Source organism: Adiantum capillus-veneris, chromosome 26 (genome assembly GCF_014529385.1).
Source record: "Adiantum capillus-veneris isolate H3 chromosome 26, ASM1452938v2, whole genome shotgun sequence".
In the NCBI taxonomy this organism is placed as follows: Eukaryota; Viridiplantae; Streptophyta; class Polypodiopsida; order Polypodiales; family Pteridaceae; genus Adiantum; species Adiantum capillus-veneris.
Genome location: NC_140956.1, coordinates 40205670 through 40230669, shown reverse-complemented (window position 1 = coordinate 40230669; position 25000 = coordinate 40205670). Strand labels below are relative to the sequence as shown.

Sequence of the window (25000 nt, the reverse complement as noted above, 5' to 3'; positions counted from 1 at the left end):
AAATTACACTATGATCATAATTATTTGAGCGGATTTGTTCGTCGACTTCTGATGATTATAACAACAAAAAAATTATCAAAAACTTCTTTGTACAACAAAACAACAAAGATTTCTTTTTTATGAATACTGATTGGCTAATGCATATAAGACTACAGAATCAATGACATCATGTTTAAGAAGCAGAACATTGTATAAAATGTGATATTTTTTTTGGCTAGAGTATTAACGCCACGAATAATACGCTATGTACGATATAAAAAACACAGAGATCCTGACAAATTTGATCGTGAATAGTGTCTTTTATTTTTATGATGGCATGATAATAAAACCCAACATGTGCTAAATTTTGAAACTTGAGAAATGGTACACTTGCACTTAAAAGAATTAATAATATACAGTGAACAAAAATTTAATAAAAACAATATCGATAGAACGATTGGCTCAATCACAGACACATCAAAATGTACCAAAAAACATGTACGTAAGAAACCATTTGACGGATTAGATATTATACTTTGTGGTGATTTTAATCAAGTAAGCTTTGTTCGAAGCAAATGGATTTTTCTCAAAAAATAAATATATTGGAAACTATAAAGCCTTTGTTTTGGCATTCATATATAAAATGCTTTGAATTACACCGAACAATGCGCCAAGATAACAAGATATAAATCAATATTTAGAATAGAATTCGAGAGAGTAAGCACACAAATGAAGATATAGTTTTTTTGAATGAAAATTACTATCAATCTGTACCGAAAGAAGTACATGTTTGTTATTTGTTTTACGACAATAAGACCAAAGACAAACATAGCATATACATATTCAAAGCTATGAACAAAAAATCAAGAAACTGTAACAAAATCATTAAAATTTCAAAAAACCCATGGAGGCTTCCATAAAACTTTATGCTTAAAAGCAAATCTTGTAATAGAATTCTATGCAGCAAATCTAAACATAATAGATGGCCTTATCAATGGAGCAGACGGAATCTGTATGGCAAGCCTCTCTGAAGGGTGCATTTACTCCTTGCCTGGTTTCAACCCATGTTTAGTATCATGAGTTTTATAAAGTGCAAACGTAAGTTTGTAGTGAAAGCATATTTAAGAGTCACGTGTCTGCATTGAACTCTGCTTCTTCTTCTTTGAAAAGTTTGCCCGTGCGCCGGCGTGCGAGTGTATTTTGCAGCTATGGCAGCTCTTATCCAGCGCTCTTCCAGAGCTCTACAGCATTCTCTGGCTGCATTACGTGCCACTCGTCCCTCCTTCGATTCTTCCTCGTCACGCCAGTCGCCCATTTTCAGCTCCCTTGGATCCATCTGCGGGGCCGCCGCTGTAATCGCTGCTTGGCAATCACAGGTGCCTATTTTATTTCCTTGATAAATATGTATCAAAGCATGTGAATGCAAATCTTAACTTGTGGTTTTTGATCGTTCACATTGATACACATTCGCTCGGATCTATTTGTTTAGGCCTTCATTTGATTGAGCATCTTAAGTTTCTGCTCAAGACATAGAAAAGATTTGAGTGTAGGGTTGTTGTATATGTTAGCAGGGTTTGCTTCAGTCCTGGCATTAAGCTATACCATTGGGACCGTTTGTTGTTATGTAGAGGGTGTTGTTGACCACCAAGCGAAAACAGAAGCACGTCCGATGTTTGGTTTACAAATCCACCAGTGACTAAGGCGTTACAATTGCATCTTCACACACGAAAATATTTAAGCAAGTATTTGTTTCTAAAATCTTACTTCTCTTTGTTAGTAGACCTTGCTTCTAGGCTTGTCTTCACACACTAAAATATTTAAGCAAGTATATGTTTCTAAAATCTTACTTCTCTTTGTTAGTAGACCTTGCTTCTAGGCTTGTGCTACAAAACTTAGGAGGGTGTGTATTTGGAGACCCTCAAGTAAGGGAGGCAATTCAAAGGAGAAACATAGTGGAGTGGAAATGATCGGGGGCGGAAGGGGGGGGGGGGGGGGGGGGGGGGGAGAATGGTTGTTGTAACAAATGTCTCACTGTCACGGATTCCCATTTTGGATATGTGAAAGAAAAATATAAACGATAAACCTGCATGAATAGATAACGCCAAGGGGGATCATGTAGCGAGTACATGATAGAAACATCTACTCACTGCTACGATCTTTTGGATTTTGTGCAAACTTATATTTGTAGACCTTATTACAATAGATTTTATCAGAAGGATCCCAAAGACACCGCAAGGCAATGATATGATTTGGGTCATCATTGATTTTGGACAGAACTCCGTTGTTCCGTGTCGACTCTCCTCTTCTCTCTCTCTATTCAAGTTTAATTCGGTTATTTGCAGTTTTTGTTTGTGTGTTGCTATTGATTTCTAGCATTGGAGTGTCCAAGCCTGTAACAGTGGTATCAGAGCTCAGACGATTCTTTTTTTATGGAGGATCCAATCCTTTTTGTAGCACACATGGGTTCTCGCGGAGAATTAGATAGAGACAACACCCCTCCGACTACTTGTTTGCTGGGAGATGAAGAAAATCTAAATCCAGCGGGGGAACAGAGGAAACCATTAGAGAATCCAACAAGAGTAAGCCTTTTTTCAAGGAGTAGGGAGATTTTGGCAAATTTTCAGCGGGGAATCTCAATAGAGCGGAGTACAAACGTCAACTGAAGGTTGACACGTGCATGAAAAGATTGATCAAGTACTCCAAGGACTCGAAATATGTGAATCACCTACAAAATTACTTGCTTGACGAGGTTCACTCTAGATGATGAGAGGTTGTCCATTCTCCTCAGGTTGGTAAAGCAGAAAGCAAAGCTGAGTGCAAAAAAGTAGAAACTGTACTCGTAGAAAGAGTTTGACGAAGCTCTTGAAAATAAGAAAAACCAGCTGATGAAAAGCACAAAGCACTCTTGAAAGAAAAGCAAATCAACGGATTACCTCAGTTTGGGCTGGAAATACACTTTCGAGGTGGCTACCAGATCCAAGAAGTGTGTCATCTCGAGGATGACCCCAATTTTTTTCATCTTTAGAGAGTTTTGACAGTTCATTTTCCTCTAGTTCCAGTGAGGATGAGAAAGTGGAAGAAGCGAAGGAAAAGCAAGAAAAGCAAATCTAAGAAAAAGTCTAGAAAGCCCAGAAAACAATCTAGCAGTTTTGAGGAGAAGATCTTGTTCTCTTCTTACATTTCAAACAATGAGAAAAAGAGCAAGAAGACCAAGGAGTTTAAGAATGGGGGTCAAACAGTCAAGTTTGACATGTTTTCAGGCTACAAGGACACCCATCGAGCCCTTGCCTTCATACAACAATGTGACATCGCCTTCTCAAGAGATTGTTTCTCGGAAGCCTCCAAGGTACGAAGGGCGGTGTCTTATCTGAAAGGTAACGCCTAGACACGGTGGTCTACTCTGCTGTTGCATAGAGAGCACCGAAGAAGTGGATAAAATTCAAGAGAATTTTCACTTCGGCTTGGTTAATGGAAGAAGTTATCATCACGGCTTGGCATTATCTGAGAACGTATTGCTTGAAGCAAAAGTTAGAATGGAGTATTGCTTGAAGCAAAAGTTAGAATCCATTCAAAGGCTTATGGGACATGCCAAGGAAGTCATTTGCAGCCTCTTCTTTGTAGGTTTGTAGTAGTATTCAGTTTTCGATTTCGTATTTAGCTTACATTAGGACTTAAGAATATGTTCATTTGAAAGAAGTTGTGTGAAGTTTGATTTCTAGGATTAAGTTGTTAAGATGTCTTTTCCTTTTTTTTTATAGTTGAATACTTGTTTTAAGTTTTAGCCAAGTAAGTTGCGTCAACTTGTTTTGTGCATGCCTTTTCTAAAAACATTTTTAAGTTAATAATGTTTTGTTTTATCTAGTTTTGTTTCGTAGCAAATAAAGTGTTTTTTTTTCCCCTTTTCTTGTGTCTCTTGCTTTTATAGTTTTATGAGTGCTTTATTCTCTCTTATAATTCGTGAGTTTAGACTATTCTGAACTTATGAAGGTATATATATGTTTTGATATGCATGGACAAGCTAATGTCCACCTCAACTGGGTAAGAACCTTCCAAGGAAAAGCGAAATAAGAAGAAGAAATCCACAGGGCCCAAATTGACAGAAGAGCAAAGAATTGAGTACTTCAACGAGGCCTAGTGTTATGGCTGTGGTGAACAGGGGACGTTTCTTTTAGGAATGTACTAAGAAAGAACCAAGGAAACCAATTGATAGTTCATGAGAGAGTTTCGAAGAAGCAAGAGAATCGATTGATAGTTCATCAGAGAATCCTGAAAATTCAGATTTATGTGCCACTGGACAAGGGAGGCCAGAATAGCAACCTATAGGTCCCAAGGCACAAGAAATTTAAACAAGACAGATAAGCTAGATTCACCGATAATTTGGTCAAGGGCAGGATTTTCTGGCTCGATGCAAAGTGGATGGGGGAAGAGAACCTCGCAAATTCTCTTCAATTTTGAGTTGTACCTTTAAGGCTTTTGGATTTTTTAGCAGTGTCTATTCTTTAAGTGCACATCGAATCAGCGGGTTGAACCTGGTGCAGTACATACGGCATAAGAGGGGAGCCACTCTATTCCCTTGTCACAGGTTGCCTAGATTAATCTCTTTGAGATTTTAGGGATATTGGTCGTCTCATAGTATTCTGCGTAATGACTTTATGAAAATATGTACATTGAATTGGAAATTTCCTAGATTGAACTGATTACATGTACTCATGTGTGTATTTTGTAAAGGAAGATGAAATATCTGCAGCATTTTGTTTGATTAATGATTTGAACTAAGTGCATCTAGACATGTGTTAGAGATCAAGATTTAGCGGATCTCGACATCCAAGAAAAGATCAGCATGGTTTGGATGTGATTGCTAAATATGTTACAATGATCATGATTTGTTCAACGGCTGTGTAATGCACAACATTGTTTTCTTCATCAAGTAGTCATCCTGTATGGAATATCCCGCTACTATCTCCCCATTCTGTATTCGAGTGAATATATTAGAAAAATCTGGATATGTGGCGTACTGATCGACCATGTCCTCGAATCTTCTATGATGAATCGCGGAAATAGCCAAGACTAACGCTTCCGGGACAAAGCATCTGCCACCAAGTTCTTCTGTCCCTGTACATGGACAATCTGGACGTGAAACTGTGACAAGATGTTTGCCCACCGCATCTGCTTTTCCGAAAGCTGCTTCTGTGACAAGAAGTAGCGTAAACTCTGATGATGTGAAGACCGTAAAATCGGCTCCGAGTAGGTAATGTTGCCACTAAGTAAGAGCATGGATAACCGCCAAAAGCTCTTTCTCATGAATCTGTGCTGTCAATTCCGGCAATAACATGGCCTTCTTGCATTAAGACCGCACCCAGACTACGACCACAAGCATCACAATATACTTCGAATGACTTTTGCAAATCTAGCAAAGTCAATATTGGTCCCGTAGTCAATTTCTCTTTCAATGTCTGAAAGGCAGTTACCTCTGTGGGTTCCCACAAGAAAAGGACTCCCTTTCTGTGGCAGAAAGGGGATGCTACCTCTGCAAATTTTTGAATGAACCGCCGGTAGTAAGAACATGAGTCCAAGAAGCTTCCAACTTCACGAACATTCTTTAAATCGGACCAATCACGTATAATGTCAATCTTGGCCGGGTCCATCTGTACTCCTGCTGCTCCTGCTGCTGAGACGATGTGTCCCAAAAAGTGTATCTCCGGCAAGAAAAATTGTGAAGTCTTGAAAACCCACAAATGATCGGTATTCTGTGAAAATCCAAAAAGTCGTCTTGAAAGCTGTCTTGTAGATGTCTCCAGGAGAAATACAAATTTGATGATAATCACTTCATATCAATTCGGCAAGTAGAATTTTGAAGTCTGTTGAGTATATCATCGATCCTCGTAATGTAGAAATCTGTTCTGGTTCATTGTTTGTTTATCTTGGCCTCGGCTAATGCTGTAAGGTGGCCGGTTCAGTGGTGTACTACCACGAATCAATCATGTGACCTTCATGACGTAAAGGAGGTAACTCGCTTTATACGCCTTCAAAGAAACAGTCGGCCTCTATTGCAGAAAAATCTTGTCGTTTCTTTTCGAGGTCAAACATATTCGACCTTCAATCATCAATCAGTTCTCTCAAGAAAAATCGAGTAAAGAAACTGAATTTCATTAAGTACAATCGCTCTTTCCCTGCATTTGTCAAAAGTCGCTTTCGTACCCCGATGGTCAACCACGACGTTCTTCTTGTGGTACCAAGGGATTCCTAGGAGGACTTCACAACCTCCCAAGGGCATTATGTAGAAGTCCTCGTGCCCTAAACACCCCTGACATTGCAAACGGAGTTTGCCAATGATCGGTGTAATGGCAACATTCCGTCCGAGTGCCGCTAGAACTGCCTCCGCGTGTGGATTCAGCCCGTCGGGCGTAATTCCAAATTGAGCCGTCAATTCAAGAAGTTGGCCTTGGCTCCTCTATCAAAGAAAAATGAGGGCTTCCTGATCTTTCACTTTGCCCCAAGGGCGGCAAAGCTTTGTACTTTTCGTTCATTTGACTCGGTTCGGGCCCCACTCAATGTGGTACCAGTTCTGCTTCATCTTTCCTTTTCCTCCGCACTCGGCTGCTGCTCTGTAACTCTCAAGTGCATCCTCTGGTAGTCCTTTGGTTCATCTTCTTTTCAAGAGTTCTTGTTCATCTCTTTCTGTGAGTACCGGTTTTGCTTTTTTGCACTCGTCTGTCCTTGCGGCTTTCCTCCCTACCTGAGAGGAGAAGCAATGGCTACATGCCATCTCGAGTAAATCTTATCAATCGGGTAATTCTTCAGGTGTCTCGCCAATCTCGGGTCCCTGGAGTACTTAATCAATCTGTTCACACATATGCCTATCTGTAGTTGACGTTTGTACTCCATTCTGGCTAACTTGTCCGTTGAAATTTTTTTGCCCAAATCTTCATTCTTTTCTTCAGTTCCCGCGCCGGATTTTCAACTTTTCTTTGCCTTCCCACTGAGAGGTGTCATCTCTGTCAGATTCTTCACGAGAACCCATGTGTAATCTTCACGAGAACCCATGTGTAATCTGGGATTCTTTATGGCTTTATGCCCTTTAAGACAAAGCGATGAAGACGGAAGCGTGCCTGATGCGCGATGTATGAAGGGTGGGAGTCGCTAATAAGTCCGAGATCAGGTCACGAAGATTCAAAAGCTGTGCGCTGCAAAAAGGATCGGATCCTCCCTAGAAGAAGAATCTTTCTTTGCTCTGATACCACTGTAACAAACTTGGACACCCCAAGTCAAGATTCTACCCTGACACAACAGAGATTCACTTCAAAACAGTCCACAAAATTGACACGGCCCGGCGTAGTTCCGTGCCCAGAGGTATTTGCCCCAAAGGCTGGCGCCCCTTTTGGTATTTCTTTTCGTATTAATCTGTGTTCAAAGTACAAGAGAGCGGGTAGGTGCTCACTCTGAGACTTTGCATCCAGATGCTCTGAGAAGTGAAGCCCTACCTGCTTATTTATAAGTACAAGGGATGCTCAAAAGCAGAGCCCCAAAAGCATTTAACTCAAAAGCTTTTCAACTCAAAAGCAATTGTCCCAAAAGCTGCCAACAAATTCAGCCAGCATAATTTCAGGAAATCCGTAGCTGCCATGTCAGCTTGCCAGTGCTTTATGCACCGCAATTTTCAAAAATCCGTACCACTGGCCACGTCAGCCTGCTAGCGCTTTATGCGAAATCTGCTGCCACGTCCAGGACTGTGTGTGTCCGGGGTTAGCCACGTCACCATTTTGTGACACATACCCTCTCTTGCACAGTACAGATTTCAGCATGACCATTTTCCAGAGCATAGAACCCTTTTTTCCAAATTACACATTTTTCACTTATTATTTAATAAGTGACTTTTGTTGGAAAAGTAGGTAGGGAAATTTCTAAAGAGCTATAAAAGAAACCATTGGGCACTCAGTAGAAACAGAAGAAGCATGACACAGAAGGGTAGGCATCTGCAGTAGAGCAGGCAGGCACCCACAGGTCCCAGCGTTTTCTCAAGATCAGCCCAGCGTTTTCAGCCTCAAGCAATCAGCGTTTTCAGCCATCAGCCACTAGCGTTTTCAGTTTCAGCGCTTAGCTTCGCGGATCCTCCCCATTCCGTTTGCAGATCCTTGCCACATTGGCCAAGCAGAACCCAGATCAGCCTAGCGTTTTCAGTTCCAGCTAGATCAACCTAGCGTTTTGCATTTTCAGCCAACACAGCCTGGCGTTTTTTGCATTTCAGCCCAAGTGCGACTCGGCGGTTGTAGATCTAAGCCAGAGTGCCGCCACAGTACGAGATCCCCAGCAGAGCATCTAGCGTTTTCAGTTTTCAGCCTTGACACCGTCGTCATCGACACCATCGTCGTCATCATCATCGTCATCGTCATTGAAGTCCCTATCTTGACGACGACACCTTCGTCATCGTCATCGCAGATCCCTATCTTGACGACACCACCTTCGTCATCCTCATCGCAGTCCTGCACCTGACGACGATACCATCGTCGTCATCGTCACCGTCACCGTCACCGTCACCATCGTCGTCGTCGTCGACATCATCGTCATCGACATAGACCAACAGTACCCGTTGTCGACATTACCGTCTTTGACACAAAACCGTCGTCAACTTCATCGTCTTTGACACAGAACCGTCGTCGACTTCACCGTCTTTGACACAATACCGACGTCAACTTCATCGTCATTGACAAAGACCCTTAGTACCTCGTCGTCGACTTCATCGTGTACGACATAGACCTCGTCGTCAACCTCCCCGTCTTCGACATAGAACCTGCAGTACCCGTCATCGACACAGACCCATCAGTACCTTAGTACCCCTTCAGTACCTCAGTACCCCATCCCCAACATCAGTAGCATCGGTACCCATAGCATCAGCATCATTGTAGTAGCATTGTGCAAGAATAAAGAAAGTACTTACTCTTGCAACAGAGCAAGGGGCCCCTTGAGGGTTGGGACTCGACATCCCTGTGTCGTCTCTTTTCTCTCTCTCGTCTCTCTTTCAGAGTCTTTCTTTCAGTTCAGTTTAGTTCTTTCAAGTGAAGCAAAGTGTCCCTTGTGTTTGTGCGCGGAGTACTAGATTCGAGCAAATCCTTATTCTCTTCCGTTGCACCTGACATTGGTATCAGAGCTCTGCGTGCGTTGCACTTGAAACCAGCCTGTTTAATCCAAAAAGGGCGGTAGACCTTAGACTTAAAACTTTATTTGCTTTCACCCATTTAATTTGTCGCCCACTTTACCTGTACTTTCAAGACACAACAAAAGGGGAAAGGGATACAGGCTGCTAGATTGCACCTGTATGAGAAGACCGACACCAGATTGGCCCCTAAATAGGCGCCCCTTACGGTATTTCTTTATTCTTTAAAAGTGGGAATAAACGCTATGGTTCCCTACAAGCTGCCCCCGCACAACCTTGGCTGAATTTCAACTGTTCTGGCCCGATTTCGGCAACATAATTGTACTAGGACCCTTCACAGTCAGTATTTCCACACATTGGATGACTTTCCCGACGCATACGGACACTTTGCAAAACCTGGCAAGAATCTGCAGCACGCTGAATTCTCTGTTTTCTGCCCCGAAAATGCGCCAGATCACCTCTACAGCGGTCCCCTCGCGTCCCCGAACCTTCTGGGGGTATTAGGGTCTGTTTAGGGCCAAAACCCTAAACCTGCAAAAATACACAGCAGGCTGTAATTCACTGTTTTGGGCTCCCTTTTGCGTGCCGGTCACATCCGTAGCAAGTCCTCGAGCTCCCGCACCTGTAGGGCTACTTGCCCTTTGAATCGGACGAGATTTCGCACGTGAAACCTCTCCCAAATCACTTGTACTTGCGGGGGATTAGCCGCTAGCTAATCCAGTACCTGTGCAAGAGGCTCTTGCCTCGGCAATCGCGCATGAACCCACACAATTGTACATTGGTCAATTGAAAATCCCACTAGAGGGGCATAACATACTGCCATAGGGGAGAGAGAGGGCAGTGCGTAGCGTGCAGGGCATCACTCCCGGCACCGCACTGTACATAAGAGGGAAAGGAAGGACTCCATAGCTCTTAACCTGTGATAGGGAGCTCCAAAATGAGCCTCCCAGCTATAAATTCAGCGCTACCTTCTCTTGCATGAGGAAAGTGCACAGAAATGTGCCACTTGGCACATTTATAGGCTATTTCCTGTTTCGGGGTTGCCGCCTAAAAATCTCCCAACCGGTTGCCCAGTTGACTTCACGACAGAGTAATAAAATGTTCCCCTTGTCATTCCGTAGGTCATGACGCGAACACATTTTCAGGTCCCAAAATAGCAGTTCCCTAAATTTTAGGAGATGCTACCATTGTGTCTTTCTAGGTCATCTGACCCTCTTTGTACACTGCAGCCACACCAAGAACTGAAATGTAGCCTCTGTAGCAAAGGATTTCACTTGGCTAGTCAATGACCCCACTTTGGCTAACCATAGTCCTTGTCCAACCTTAGTGCTCTCTTGCCCTCATGCCTGGACTCCCTCTGAACAGTTCCACACTAGCTATGCAATGCAGGGCAGTTAGATTTCCCAAGGGGTGTTTCCAAAAAGTGAAAATGAATAAATAATAAGAAAGAAATCAACAAAAAGGATAGATAGTAGTCACACGCTGGTGACATACCCCCCTCTTGAAATCTCAAACGCCCTCGTTTGCATCTATATCGTACATGCTCACAGTCAACAGTGGTGTATTTAACACTTGTCGCCACATGTACGACGCATACATGCTCGTTGTCACCCCTGGTGTATTCAACACCTCATCGACACATGTATTGCCTGCGTGTGAACCCTGTCCCAATGACATAGTGGTAGCTTCACACTCTGCCATTGCTTTGAGTCATTAACTTTCCAATGACAAAATGGTAGCTACGCATTTTGCCACTGTCTTTTAGTACACGTTGGATCCAGTAACATTTTCGAGCATACCCAAACCGACAGTTTAAGAATGCAGTTACACATGTACCCTTTAATAGAAGCAATTACTGTATCCTTGACAAACTGACAAGAAATACTCACTTCTATAGCACTAACCAAACTTTTGGACATTCCGTAAGAGCAATTGCCAAACTGACAATCTGTACAGCTTTAACATTCATGTAACATGTACTTGATTTGAGCTCACTTTAAATACCATGTACATCATTTCTTTCAGAAGCCATTGTCACACTGACAATCCGTGTAGCTTTGAAACTCAAGGGGTCAAGGTAGGTTGCAAATCGAAGGCTTCAAGGTAAAGTGATAACACAGTTGGTGACTCTGCAAGTTCACCTTCTTCCATCCATTTAGCATCCATTGGTGGATAGTTTCTGAACTTCACCAAGTAACGCCTAGCAACCTTGCCTTTCACTTTTCTTTCTTTATGTGCCAAAATCTGTTCCGGGACCAAGATCTCGTCAAGTTCCTCGACTTCCGGCTGATCTTCAGCTGGCATATCCTCTGGCACATCACCCACATAGGGTCTGAGAAGACTCACATGAAACGCATTGTGAATCTTCCAACTCTCAGGCAATTTCAGCCTATATGCAACATCATTGATTATGTCACATACTTGAAAAGGCCCATAGTAACGCATGCTGAGCTTTGGAAACAGTCTTTCCTTGCCCTTCATCTTCTTTAACCTTGCCTTTTCAAAGCGTAGAAGCACCCAATCACCAAGTGAAAATACCACTTCACGACGGTGACGATCAGCTGCTTTCTTTTGCTTTGCCTGAGTCTTTTCCAAGGCCACTTTGACCTTCTTGTACATTTCATCCATGTCCTGAACATACTTATCTGCTTCAAATATCTTGTCCTTTGTATGCAGTATGGGAGGAACTTTCTTGCCACCTTCAACTATTTCAAAAGGTGCCTTGCCAGTTGATGAATGCACTGTATTATTGTATGCATACTCCACCAATGGCAAATACTGCTCCCACTTTCCTTTATGCTCTGACACGTAGCACTTCAACAGATCTAGGACAGTAGAATTTGCCTCTTCTGACTGCCCATCTGTTTGAGGATGAAATGACGAAGAGAATTTGAGCGTTGTGCCCATATTCTCAAATAAGCCTCTCCAGAACAAACTTGTCATAAAACAGAATGAAAACGAAGTGGGCTCGCTGCTGCTCGCACCTCTCCCCCCTTGCGCCATCGCCCTCCCTCACTCCCTCGCGCTGCTCTCCTGCTTGTCCACCTCGCGCTGCCCCCTTCCCCTCGCGCTACCCCTACTGCTGTCCGCTGCACTGGCAGCCCGCAGCTGCCCGCTGCCCAGCTCAGCCAGCTCTCCCCGCCGCTCCCCCCCCCTCCCCCCCCCCCCCCCCCCTCGCGCTGCCCCCCGTTGCTGCCTGCTACCCAGCCAGCCCGAAGCAGTTCCCGCAGTCAACCACGCCAGCCCGCCCCCTCCCACTGTCCGCCCCCCTCGCTTGCTTTTTACTGTTAGCCTTCTCCCTCTCCATTCTTGCTTGACGGGCGTCGCCAGCACCATTGACGTGCTCGGTCCAACAGGTCTTCCCCCCCTTTTTTCGTCGACGATCCTCTGCCTTTTCTTTACCAGTAGCAGACACAAATGGCGGCTCATGCTCCACCGCAGAGGGACTCCAATGAAGCCCCCTCGCCCGACCCCGCTGAGCCCACCATTCGACTTGCTCTTATGCCGGCAGAGCAAGCGAGCCTTGCCACAGAGGTAGAACGCTTGCAGGCAACTTCTGTCATCTGCAAGGTTCTCGGCACTCGTCCCAGCAGAGGAGAGCTGCGAGACCTTCTCCAGGCCCGCCTCCTCGTAGAGGTGGGCAAGATCTTGGATGTCCAGATTCTCGGACGGGGGTACTACCAGATTGAGTTCGAGACTTCCGAGATGGCCTCCAAGGTCATAGCTATGAGTCCATTGGCCATCCGAGCATCACGCGCCCACTTTCGACAGTGGCGACATGGTTTTGACCCGTCTTCGGATGTGCTAGTAGAGGAGGCGGACATCCCCATCTCAGTCTGCTTTCCGGGTTTACGGAGGGAGTACCTTCCACTTCTCTCCAGGATTGGCTCCGCCATCGGAACTGTCCTGGAGACACCTCGTACGGAAGCATCAATAGCTGCCAAGGCGGCTGGCATCCCTTCAGTTCGAGTTTTGGTCAGAGATACCCACACGCTCCCGAAGGTCATCCTTCTGCCTCGGGTGAGTGGGGGTTGGTTTAGACAGAGTGTGGAGTACTCGGGTCTCCCGAACCAGTGCTTCATTTGCAGACAAATGGGCCACCTAGCGAAGGCCTGTCCACGGAGGAGACCACGACCCGCACCCCAGCCTCAGCCCCAGCCTGCCAAGGCTGGGCCGCAGCCACAGCCAGCGACACAGAGCACAGATTCAGCGCCACCCTCCGAGCTTGGGGCTCCAGCGGAGGAGGGGTGGCAGCAGGCCCGTGGCCGTCGACGCCAGGGGCCACAGCGACAGCCTGGCACTCAGAGTGGCCCCCAGGTGCCTACTCAGCAGCAGTGGGTTCCCACGGGGAACCGCTTTGGTCCTCTTGAGCAGGAGGAGCCCCCTACGCCAGCCACCACCTCCGCTTCACCCTCGCCAGCCGCTCCGCCTTCCGATCTCCCCTCCTCCTCCTCATGCCCTCCCCCGCCCTTTGCTACCGCTCACTCCCCACCGCGCCCCCCCCCATGTCTCTGCCGCCCCACCCCGCTCCTCCTCTCCCCCGCCCCCCCCAGCCCCTTCTCCCCCTCCTCCTGCTTCAGTACCACAGTCGGCTCAGGAGACTGGACCCTTGCCGGCGGCCAGGAGATCTCTTGGCAGCGCCTTCGCCACGAGTCGCCTAGCGAGAGAGGGTCAGCCCTTCATGCGGCCCCCACTGCAGATTCAGACGACTCCTCTTGCAGCTATCCCTCGTGGTTTGACGAGCTTTGACCTCCGACGCCGCTGGGATTTCTTCGATTACGGGTTTACTCGTTTTCTTGGCGATTCCGCAGCAGACCACGAGGCAGCCTGCTTCAGAGTCCACGCTTTGTTCCTCGCCGCTAGGGGGACAGAGGCCTTGGACTCAGCAGTTGGTTTCTCCTTCCCCCTATGTGGCAGGACTGAGATAGAGTGGTCCCTCGACTCAGTGGTGGGATGGTTGCATACACAGGTTCTCGAGTTCTCTCACCACATGGGAGAACTTGGCATTACAGATTTGCTGCAGACTTTGTGGCCACTGGCCAAGTTTGCGGTGACACCCCCAGATTCTGCAGGATGTAGACACATTGTGGTGTACTTTTTTGCTGATACGCAGTGTTTGCCTTGCTATGTATACATTCATGAGGACTCCTGGACAGAGGAGGTTGCTTTACGCACGGCTCGCTCTACTTGGGCTTGGACCAGGCACTCACTGCAGTCTCGCCTATCTAGAGGACGCTCGGATGCGGATTACTCCCCATCCAAGCCTGCTTCGAAGATAGCTCGTCTTGCTGCTGCGGCAGCATCTGTTCTCTCTCGCTCCCCATGAGGATCGTCTCGTGGAACGTGCAGGGACTAGGTGGGCCCCAGTTTCAGCGACAGCGGGGCCGATTTCGTCAGGAGCTTCAGCGTTGCCTTGTGGGAGGAGAGATTGATCTCCTTATGCTTCAGGAGCACCATTTGTCTGAGAGCCGCATTCGGCGATGTGGTCAGATTTTGCGTGGACGCTATGATACCTTTTGGTCAGCTGCTTTTGGACCTGGAGGCATCCAGGGTGGGGTATGTATGACTATTGCGGACTCATTACAGCAGGCCATTGTGAGCAGAGGGATTATTGTACCAGGCAGGGCTCAGTGGATTACTATGCAGGTTCAGGGTAGCCTTGTGGGTTTCCTGAACATCTATGCGCCCAATGTGGTGAGTGCTCGTGCAGAGTTTTGGTCACAGATTGTTGAGTCTTTGCCACAGGTTGACCAGTGGTGTGTAGGAGGGGACTTCAACATGTTGGAGGACCCTTCTGACAGGATCGGAGGCAGCCATGCTACTTTGCATGGAGTCGAGTTAGCAGCTTGGGAGAGGTTTTGTATGACGTTGAGGGTCTCGGATACATGGCAGCATTCTGGCTTTGTGAGGCCTCCAGAGAGTCTTGCCTTCTCTAGATCGGACCGCAGAGTGGGAGGAGTGAATCTATCGCGCATAGATCGCTTCTACACTAGTGACCACTTCAGTGACTTGGGGGGATCAGTGGGCATCCTGGCAGGGACATCCTTCTCGGACCATGCACCAGTGATCCTCATAGTGGCAGACAGGCAGAGGAGTGGGAGCACGATGCTTCGCATCCCAGAGCGGGTCTTGTTGGACTCAGCACTCAGAGAGAGGGTCGAGGCTCTATGGACAGAGGGCATGGACAGCCAGGCTCCACCTGCAGACAGAGTGGCCTCAGGCCTAGCTCAGCTTAGCCACTTCTTTCTCCAGGAGTCTTTGGCTCGACGGGCTGCAGCGAGAGAGGAGGAGCAGCGTCTCAGACGAGGCATTGCTTCACTACAGAGGATGCAGGAGCAGCATCCAGACAGTCCATGGTTGGAGGAACAGCTACAGCAGGCTCGACAGGAGCTTGCTTGCACAGAGGAGAGGCGCCATGAGTTTGCCTTCCACCGACAGGCATCTCAGTGGACTCAGGTGGGTGACAGAGTGACAGGTGTTTTTTTTGAGACAGTGGGACCTCGGCACTCGCATGCCAAGGTCAATCAGTTGAGGAGACCCGATGGGTCAGTTGTTTGTGAGCCAGAGGATATGCGTGCAGTTGCTACTGACTTTTACCGTGAGCTACTGTCGGCTGAGCCCGAGTCAGAGAGACAGGATGCATGCAGGGAGCAGGTCTGGGCACAGATGCCTTGTCTTGTGAGTGAGGAGATGCGGCAGAGGCTTGAGTTACCTCTTCAGCTTGAGGAGCTGCACACGGCCCTTAGGGCCCTCCCTCGTGGTAGCTGTCCAGGTGAGGATGGGCTGACTTTCACCTTCTTCTTGGAGTACTGGGACCTGCTTGGCCCAGATCTTTGTAGTGCCTTTCAGTACATTCTACACACAGGAGTGATGCCGGATAGCATGAGTGAGGGCCTGATTTACCTCATTCCAAAGGAGGGTGGCTCCTTGGATGAGATTCGACAGTGGCGTCCCATCACCATTCTCAACTCAACCTACAAAATTCTTGCCAAGGCTCTGAGTTTGAGGATTCAGCCACTTTTGGAGAGCCTTATACATGGGACTCAGACAGGTTTTGTCAAGGAACGCAGTATCCTTGACAACATCTTCACTTTTTGGGAGGCTTCTGCCCTTGCACGGCTCCGTGGGGAGGACCTTGTGATTCTTCTTCTCGATTTTGAGAAGGCATACGACAGAGTTGACTGGGACTTTCTAGAGGGCACGCTACGTAGGATGGGCTTCTCAGAGGCTTGGATCAGAGGGGTGTCAGCTTTGTACAGGCAGGCCCACAGTCAGGTGCTTTTGGCAGGAGGTAGAGGTGAGCGCTTCATGCTCACACGATCGGTCAGACAGGGTTGTCCTCTTGCCCCCTTTCTCTTTCTGTTCTATGCGGAGGCGATGAGCAGATTTTTGGTGTCACAGCAGGTTGGTTTGAGGGGCTTAGCACTCCCTATACGGGGAGATGAGCTTCTGGACGCTGAGTTTGCCGACGACTCAGCCTTGTACTTAGAGGGCCAGGAGGCCAATTTACACAGATGTGGGCAGGCCTTGGAGACCTTCTGCTGTGCATCGGGCGCACTGATCAACTGGAGAAAGACAGTGGCTTTCTCAGTTGGTAGTGCTCGTGTGCCAGATTGGATGCCAGGAGAGGGTTTCAGGTGGATTCCTCCAGGGACTGCAGTTCGGTACTTGGGTTGTCAGGTTGGTTTGGATCTGTCCCCCGAGCAGCAGATTGCTCCTCTTCTCCTGTCCATCAGGAGAAAGCTGTTACATTGGAGCTCAGCACGACTTTCGCTGGCTGGTAGAGTAGTAGTTGCCAACCAGGTGTTGTTGGCGACTATGTGGTACATCACTTCTTACTGGATCTTCTCGAGTTCTTGCATCAGCCAGGTAGAGAGGTTGATCAGGAACTTCCTTTGGTCTGGTCGCGACACTCAGATTGCCCGAGCCAAGGTGGCTTGGTCGGTCATCACACTTCCTTGTTCTCAGGGAGGGCTTGGGATCATTGATCCAGCACAGCAGAGCAGAGCCCTTCTTGGGAAGTTCGTCGTCAGAGGACTTCTTCCAGGCGAGGAGCCCTGGAAGGAGTTCTTGTTGCAGAGGCTTCGTGCCAGGGTGCCTCAGTCAGGAGGCCCTTGGCAACCTTCGACCAGATGGATCTTTACAGAGTTGCGCCGAGTTGGTTTGAGCAGGAGACTGGAGGACCGATTCGCTGTGAGCTTGCTTCGTTCTTGGGAGCTATTGCGGCGTGGCCTTCTCTGTTTTCTGCCCCGAAAATGCACCAGATCACCTCTACAGCGGTCACCTCGCGTCCCCGAACCTCTTGGGGGTATTAGGGTCCGTTTAGGGCCAAAACTCTAAACCTGCAAAAATAAACAGCAGGCTGTAATTCACTGTTTCGGGCTCCGTTTTGCGTGCCGGTCACATCCGTAGCAAGTCCTCGAGCTCCCGCACCTATGGGCTACTTGCCCTTTGAATCAGACGAGATTTTGCACGTGAAACCTCTCCCAAATCACATGTACCTGCGGGGGATTAGCCGCTAGCTAATCCAGTACCTATGCAAGAGACTCTTGCCTCGGCAATCGCGCATGAACCCACACAACTGTACATTGGTCAATTGAAAAGCCCACTAGAGGGGCATAACATACTGCCATAGGGGAGAGAGAGGGCAGTGCGTAGCGTGCAGGGCATAACTCCGGGCACCGCACTGTACATAAGAGGGAAAGGAAGCACTCCATAGCTCTTAACCTGTGACAGGGAGCTCCAAAATGAGCCTCCCAGCTATAAATTCAGCGCTACCTTCTCTTGTATGAGGAAAGTGCACAGAAATGTGCCACTTGGCACATTTACAGGCTATTTCCTATTTCGGGGTTGCCGCCATTAAGAACCCAAGTTGAATCAAGAACCCAAAGAACCTCTCTCATTTTTTTTTCTTGAAGAATCTTCAAGTCTCGACCATGGACTTACCAGATCCCATCTTCATTGCCATACCTTTGAAGGAAGATCCCATCGGATACATGACAACCCAGATCTTGAGTACCAAGATCTCCTAGCCTTGTATGCGGATATGGAAGGAGTTAGAGACAGGATCCCTCACCTCTTCTCCATTCGCATTCGCATGTAGCGTGCATCCATTTCCCTCGTCATTGAACCTTTGGAAAGGACTCCGGAACCAAACCTCAGTCCATCAGCACTGGTAATGTTTTCACCAGAGTCGTGTTCAGGGTACGGCTCTTGCTACAGCAGGCAGAGTCAGCACTATCCGGTATAGAGCCCAGGCTGATATTTGGCAATCTTAGTAAGGACCCTTACACGATGTTTGCATCGCCAACAGTACCCACAACACCCACAACACCCGCAGTACCATCAATCCTTGGTTTCGGAGGAATCTGCATTGGTTTGTGCATCCACAACATCAGAAGCATTCATTAGTCAGCATCAGACGTATAGATAGAAGTTCGGCAGCTGTGCCTCGCTTTTAACAGGGGGGGATGTCACGTGCGCACTTCACTTGCACCACGTAGACACACTTCTGCCATAGTCTAGCGTCAGTCTTAGCGTAGGACCTAGTCTGGCACTTTGTGAACCTCTAGCAGGATGTGCATGCCCAGGCCGGTTATAGTTGCATATCCTCTCTTGCACAGTACAGATTTCAACATGACCATTTTGCACCTTTACATCGAAGGGTCACGACTCTACAGCGGAGGGACACGACTATTGGCCTAGAGTCATGTCTTTTGACCTATGGTCATGTCTCTTCAGTTTCTATATAAGAACACCCTTGTAACACATTTTGATGATTGAATCAATCAAACACAGAGTCTTTTGAGTCTTGTCTTTGAGTACAGTTCAAGTTTCTTAAGTCTTAATCATGAGTTCAAATACTTAATTAAGGATTAGTAACTAGAATCCTTACACTCACTTCATTCCAGTGAAGAAAACAGTCAAGCCGGACCATTTAGCGAGACTGTGCATTGCACAGATATTTCGAGTACATGGCATGCCTGAGACAATAGTCTCCAACAGAGATCCCCGATTCACGAGTTTGTTTTGGAGGGCTATTTGGGAGAACATTGGCACGCGGTTACAGTTCTCGTCATCATTCCACCCGCAAACAGATAAGCAATCTGAGATTGCAAATTCAATTGTTCGGGATTTATTGAAGTCTTGCATCTCCGATTAGAAGACTCAATGGGATTTTTTTTTGCCTTTGGTGGAATTTGCCTACAACAACACGGTTCACTCTTCGACGGGGAAGGTGAAGATAATTGAAGGTGCTCAGAAGGTTCCACCCTTTCTCAGTACCAAAGACAAGATTTTTGAAGCCGACCAGTACACGAGGGACTTGGACACTGCTTTTCCCCAAACATAAGGCAACAGATCGACATCGATGAGACTTGAAATTAAAGGAAGACGATTGGGTGCTCTTATGTTTTGAGAAGGCACGCCTAAGGAAACGAAAGGGAAAGGAGGGGTTTTTTTAAAGATTAGCATGAGGTATTATGGCCCTTTCTAGATTAAAGAAAAGATAAATGATGTCTCCTTTCGACTCAAGCTACCCAATACTTTGAAGATTCACAATGCATTCCATGTGAATCTCTTGAAACCTTTTAAAGGTGAGGTGCCAGTTGATGGGGAGCCCAACGAGAAACCCGAAGTGGAAGAGAGCGAGGAGATACTCGATCTTGAACAGATTTTGGCATACAAGGAAAGAAAGATGAAAGGTAAAGTGATTCGGTGGTTCTTAATTAAATTCAAGAATTATCAGGCATTAGAAGCGAAGTGGATGGAAGAGGAGGACCTAGCAGATACTCCTCAAATTTTGGAACTTTACCTTGAACATTCGGTTTAGCATCGTCTACTCCGATAGATCCCCGATATCAGCAAGGTTGATCTGATGTAGAGGGATTGCACAAGAGGGGAGTCACTCCACTCCTTTGTCAACAGATTACCTCGATATTATAAGGTCACTGATGTCCCCTTTGGGTTTCAGGGATATTGTTGGGCTGACAGTATTTTGCTGTGTGACTTTATGAACGGTATTTCCGAAATTGAATATGATTGATTTGTACTCTCTCATTTGACGTGTTTGAGTGCAGGAACTGAAAGACGAAACGACTGCAGCATTTCGGTCTCATAAATCTCTATAGACATGATTGCAATAAGAATTAGTTAATGCAGCATCAGTGAGGTCCGGGATGGATCTAGATGCGGTTACTAGATACATTGTTGGCAGTCATGGTCTGAGATTTGGAATGAATTTTTCTCTGATCTATTTGTCATGTGATGTCCTGTGATGTAACTGTCGTCTTTGTACAAGTGCTAGATGTGTCGTTTCTAGTGCGTCTGTACTTAGAGTCAGTGTCAACTGAATTGGTTTATGGCCTCTGTCTGTTTTGCAGGCATAATTGAGGGCGATTACAATTCTTTCAAGAGGGGGGTATGTCACAAACTGATGACGTGGCATCACCGTGCGGTCAACCCCTGTTGACGGAGACAGAATTGTACGTACAACAGGCTGACGTGGCAGAGTGCCACATGGCAGCAATACAGAATTCCGTAGATCGTGCTGACTTGTCGACATGGCAGATAGTACGGATTTCCGCTTTTTGCGCTAACATGCTGACGTGGTAGCTGTAAGGATTTTCGCAAGTTGCATTTCTGCTTTTACTGACAGATTTTTGACCAGTTGCTTTTGGACTCAATTGCTTTTGAGTTTCATGTTTTTGGGGCTCTTCTTTTAGCACCCCTTGTAATCTTCATAAGTGACCCAAGGGGGCTCGCTTCTCAAAGCATCTGGATGCAGAGTCTGAGAGCAAGTACCCTTGGGAAGTTGTACTTTGCTCAAAGATTAATTCTAAGAAATACCGAAAGGGGTGCTAGTCTTTGGGGCCAATCTCTCTTGGCATGGAACTACGCCAGGCCATGTCGACTCTTGAAATTGTGAAGTGTTTTGAAGTGAATCTCTGTTGTGTCGTGACAGAATCTAGACTTGGGGTGTCCAAGTTGGTTACAATAACAACTGGACTGAAGAAAAAGAGAGAGAGAGAGCACATGCGACACAGAGTGGCGGAATTCCACCCTAGAGAGTATTCCCCCAAAGATTGGCGGCCCTTTCGTTATTTCTTTATATTGCTTCAACTGGGTACAATGCCGGTACTCCAATCCCTGCACCTTCGTACTGAAGCATGCTAGAGATTGAGCCCTCTGCACATATTTAAAGGCCCTTGGCCTTGAAAAGCAGTTACATGAAAAGCATTCAAGTTCTAAAAGCACCTGGCCTTCCAAAATCAGCCAATGCAAAACATGGGAATTCCAAACAGTTGCCACGCCAGCATTCAGTAGCGCAAATCACGGAACTCCGTACAGGCTACCATGTGGCAATGTCAACGCAAATCGCAGGGGTCCGTACAACTGCCATGTCATCATCTTTTACGCATCTCTATGTGTGTGTAAGCGGGTCTTGCTTTATTTTAATCTCTTTAGGTTCCTTGGGCCCTATCGGACGGGACATAATTGTCCACGATTACAGCATATCTGCAAAACAACTCAAGTTAGCTCAAAAATTTCCAAGTGTCATTCCGGGGACAAATCGGAACTCTTGATCTCTTGGGTCGTTGGCTTCCTAGAAGAATCTCATCCAATAAGGAGTCTCATTCTAGATCGGAACTCTTGATATCCTGGGTCGTTGACTTTCCAGAAGGAATATTCAGTGGTTGGCACATCACAATGGGTCCCCCATGGCCTATTTTGACCCTTCATGCATTTTCTCCATTTTTCTAGGTCGTGGGCAGTTGGAGATCTGGCCGACCAGCCTACTTGGAGGTATATATGCAGGGGAGGGGGGTCCTAGTAGTAGTACAATGCACAGGCCTTGTGGTGCAGGGTGCCCCCTTTGGGGGAGCCCTAGGAGGTGTATGGAGAGTAGGAGAGGTAGCATGGGCTAGCCTTTTGCTGGCTGCTCTTCCTAGCGTTTTATCTCATCATGAGCAGGGCAGCACATCGGCAGTTTATGGGCAGCAGGGGATCAGCCTCGTGTTTTATTCTCAGGGCAGATGCATGGAGGCGCTATGATCATACAGATGCAGAGCACCTCCATCTTGGTGTAGGCATAGGGGAGGAGCAGATCCGTGTTTGCTAGGGCCTAGCCACACCATAGGGCAGCCCTGATCCGATTTCTTCCTCGCTCGTATCAGCCTCTTGCCACGAGTGATCCCTGCTAGAATCTCCCTTTTTCGGGAGGCTAGGGCAGCCCATGTCGAGGCCATGTCAATGGTCTCGTGTGCAGGAGTAGTTGGCAGTGTCAGTAGCAATCGCAATTGTGTGTACCTCGGGTCTAGCCGTGAGGCATGTCAGATATTAACCTCGACCACCCTTGGTCACTTGTATGAGGAGCTTGTTATCAGCATGGAGAGCCTTTCCTAGATTTGTGTGTGTGTGTGTGTGTGTGTGTCATTCTCAGATGTCCTGTCTCTTTCTAGCTTAGTGATCTCTCTTCTCCACAGGTGTGTCTTGTTCATGTAGGTGGCTATGCAGATGTTCTCGGTCAGAGTGGAGGTGTCCACTGGAATACGAGCCATTTCTTGTCTTCATTGCATCTTCCACTGCCACCTTTGACAAAGCTATGGTCCAGTCTCCAAAAGCATTGGCACCAAAAGCAACTGCACTCAAAAGCTAGCGCTCAAAAGTGCCCAAAACAGCCAACGAACGCGGAAGTCTGTACCGCCTGCCACGTCATGAATTTACAAAAATCTTACTCAGTCTTCACGCTTTTGTGTTAAAGGGAGGCCCCTCGGCTGGTGCTCTTCAAGTCAGTCAAGTTGGTGGGTTAGATTTTCAAAATTCTAACCCCTTAGGCCTCTCGGCCATATCCGCAAGTTCTTTTTGGGTGAGAGTTAAAAGGCTCCAATCCCTTGTTCTCTTTGCAATTTTCCCACGTTAGACATGTTGACGCCACGTCACTAACATGTGACCTTTTTCCTCATGAAAGAATTGTAATCGCCCTCGATTACGCCCGCAAAAGAGCCAAAGGACAGAAACTTTCTTCAGCAGACACTGACTCCATGTCCAGACTACACAGATCCAACACTTCCACAAAGACAACAGTCACTGATCAATCACATTTTCGTTTAGGGTCTTAGATACAAATCTTGATCGTTGTAACCTGACAGGGGAGGCCAACAGGGCTACTAGTAGGTCACAACGCACAAGAAAAGAACAAAAAGGTAAGCTGGCTCTACCAAACAGTTTGGTCAAGGGCACTTTTTGGCTCTCGATGCAAAGTGGATTGGGGAAGAGAAACTCACATGTTCTCTTCAATTTTGACATGTATCAAAGCGTTTGGATTATTAGTAGTGTCTCTTCCGAAAGTTGGTTAAAGTTAGATGTGATTGCTAAATCACTGGCACCTCAATCTGAATCTTCTGAATTCTCTTTTGAACCATCAATTGATTCCCTTGCTTTTTCGGAATTCTTTGATGAACTATTAGCTGATTCTCTTACTTCTTCGGAACTCTCTAATGAGTTATCAATTGGTTCCCTTGGTTCTTTCTCTTCTTTTGAAGACTCTTGCCCCGTTGAGTCGAACACTGGCTTGTCCGTAGGATAGGTCAATGAGCCAGCATGCATACCAAAACCTTGCTTGGTATGTCCCATATGTCTCTGAATGGAGTCAGACTTCCTTTGCAGACAATACAAACGAATCTCTTTTGGCAATCCACAGCAAAACCGCTCAATTTGGTCCTTTAAAGTGATCCTCCAAAATGAGGACACTGGCAAAAAGATATCCCAAAACCTCTGGCAATAGTCATCCAAAGTGTCTTCTTTCTTATTTCTCAGATGATGCCAAGCCGTGATGACATCTTCTTCATATTCTTCCGTTAATTATCCTGAAGTGAAAATTTTGTCCATTTCTTAGGTGCTTCTCTGTTCAACAATAGAGGAGACCACCATGTCTATATGTTTCCTTTCAAGTAAGATTCCACCTTTCTTACCTTGGAGCGATCCGAGAAACGACCTCCTGAGAAGGCGATGTCAAATTGTTGTATGAATTCAAGGGCTCGATGGGTGTCCAGGTAGCTTGAAAACGTGTCAAAACTCGACTGCTTGACAGCCATCCTTGAACTCCTTGGTCTTCTTTCTCTTTTTCTCATTGTCTGAACTGTCAGAAGAGGACGAGATCTCCTCCGTGAACTGCTAGATTGCTTTTTGTGCTTTCTAGACTTTTTCTTAAATATGCCTTTCTTGCTTTTCTTACTTTTCCTCCGCTTCTTCCGCTTCTTCTCATCCTCACTGGAACTAGAGGATGACAAACTGATGGAACTCTTTGAAGACGAAGAAAATTTTGATTCATCCATGAAATGAACACGCTTCTTGGATCTTCTAGCCACCTCGAAAGTCGATTTCCGGCCCAAATAACGGGGGGAATCTGTCGATTTTCTTTTCTTTTGAGTGTGCTTCATGCTTTTCATCAACATTTGTCTTCTTTTAAGGAGCTTCTTCAAACTCTTTCTGTGAGTAGAGTCTCTGCTTTTTTGCACGCGTCTTTGCTTTCTGCTTCATTATCGACTTGAGAGGAGAATGGATGGCCTCTTGCCATCTCGAACGAACCTCGTCAAGCGGGTAATTTTTTAGGTGATTCACAGTCCTTGGAGTACTTGATCAATCTTTTCATGCACGTGCCAACGTGCAGTTGACGTTTGTCACTCCGCTCTGTCGAGATTCCCCGTCAAAAATTTGCCAAAATCTCTGTTGGTTTTCTTGTTCTCCTGTTGGGATTTAACTTTTCTTCATGTCTCCACAAACTAACCGTTGGAGGGGTGTCGTCTTTGTCGGATTTTCCACGAGAATCCATGTGTGTTGCAGAAATGATCGGATTCTCTGTAGAGGAAG

At 46.6% G+C, this 25000-nt stretch overlaps 1 protein-coding gene across 1 annotated transcript in view; it reads left to right on the top strand.

Annotated features, from left to right (window-relative positions):
• Positions 1 to 1091: 1091 nt before the first annotated feature.
• Positions 1092 to 25000, top strand: part of LOC147423305 (NADH-cytochrome b5 reductase-like protein) — a 90415-nt gene continuing 66506 nt past the window's right edge. Inside the window, exon 1 of the mRNA XM_086501032.1 lies at positions 1092 to 1355. Coding sequence (XP_086357158.1) covers positions 1188 to 1355 — 168 coding nt within the window. The 5' untranslated portion in view covers positions 1092 to 1187. The remainder of the gene's footprint in view (positions 1356 to 25000) is intronic.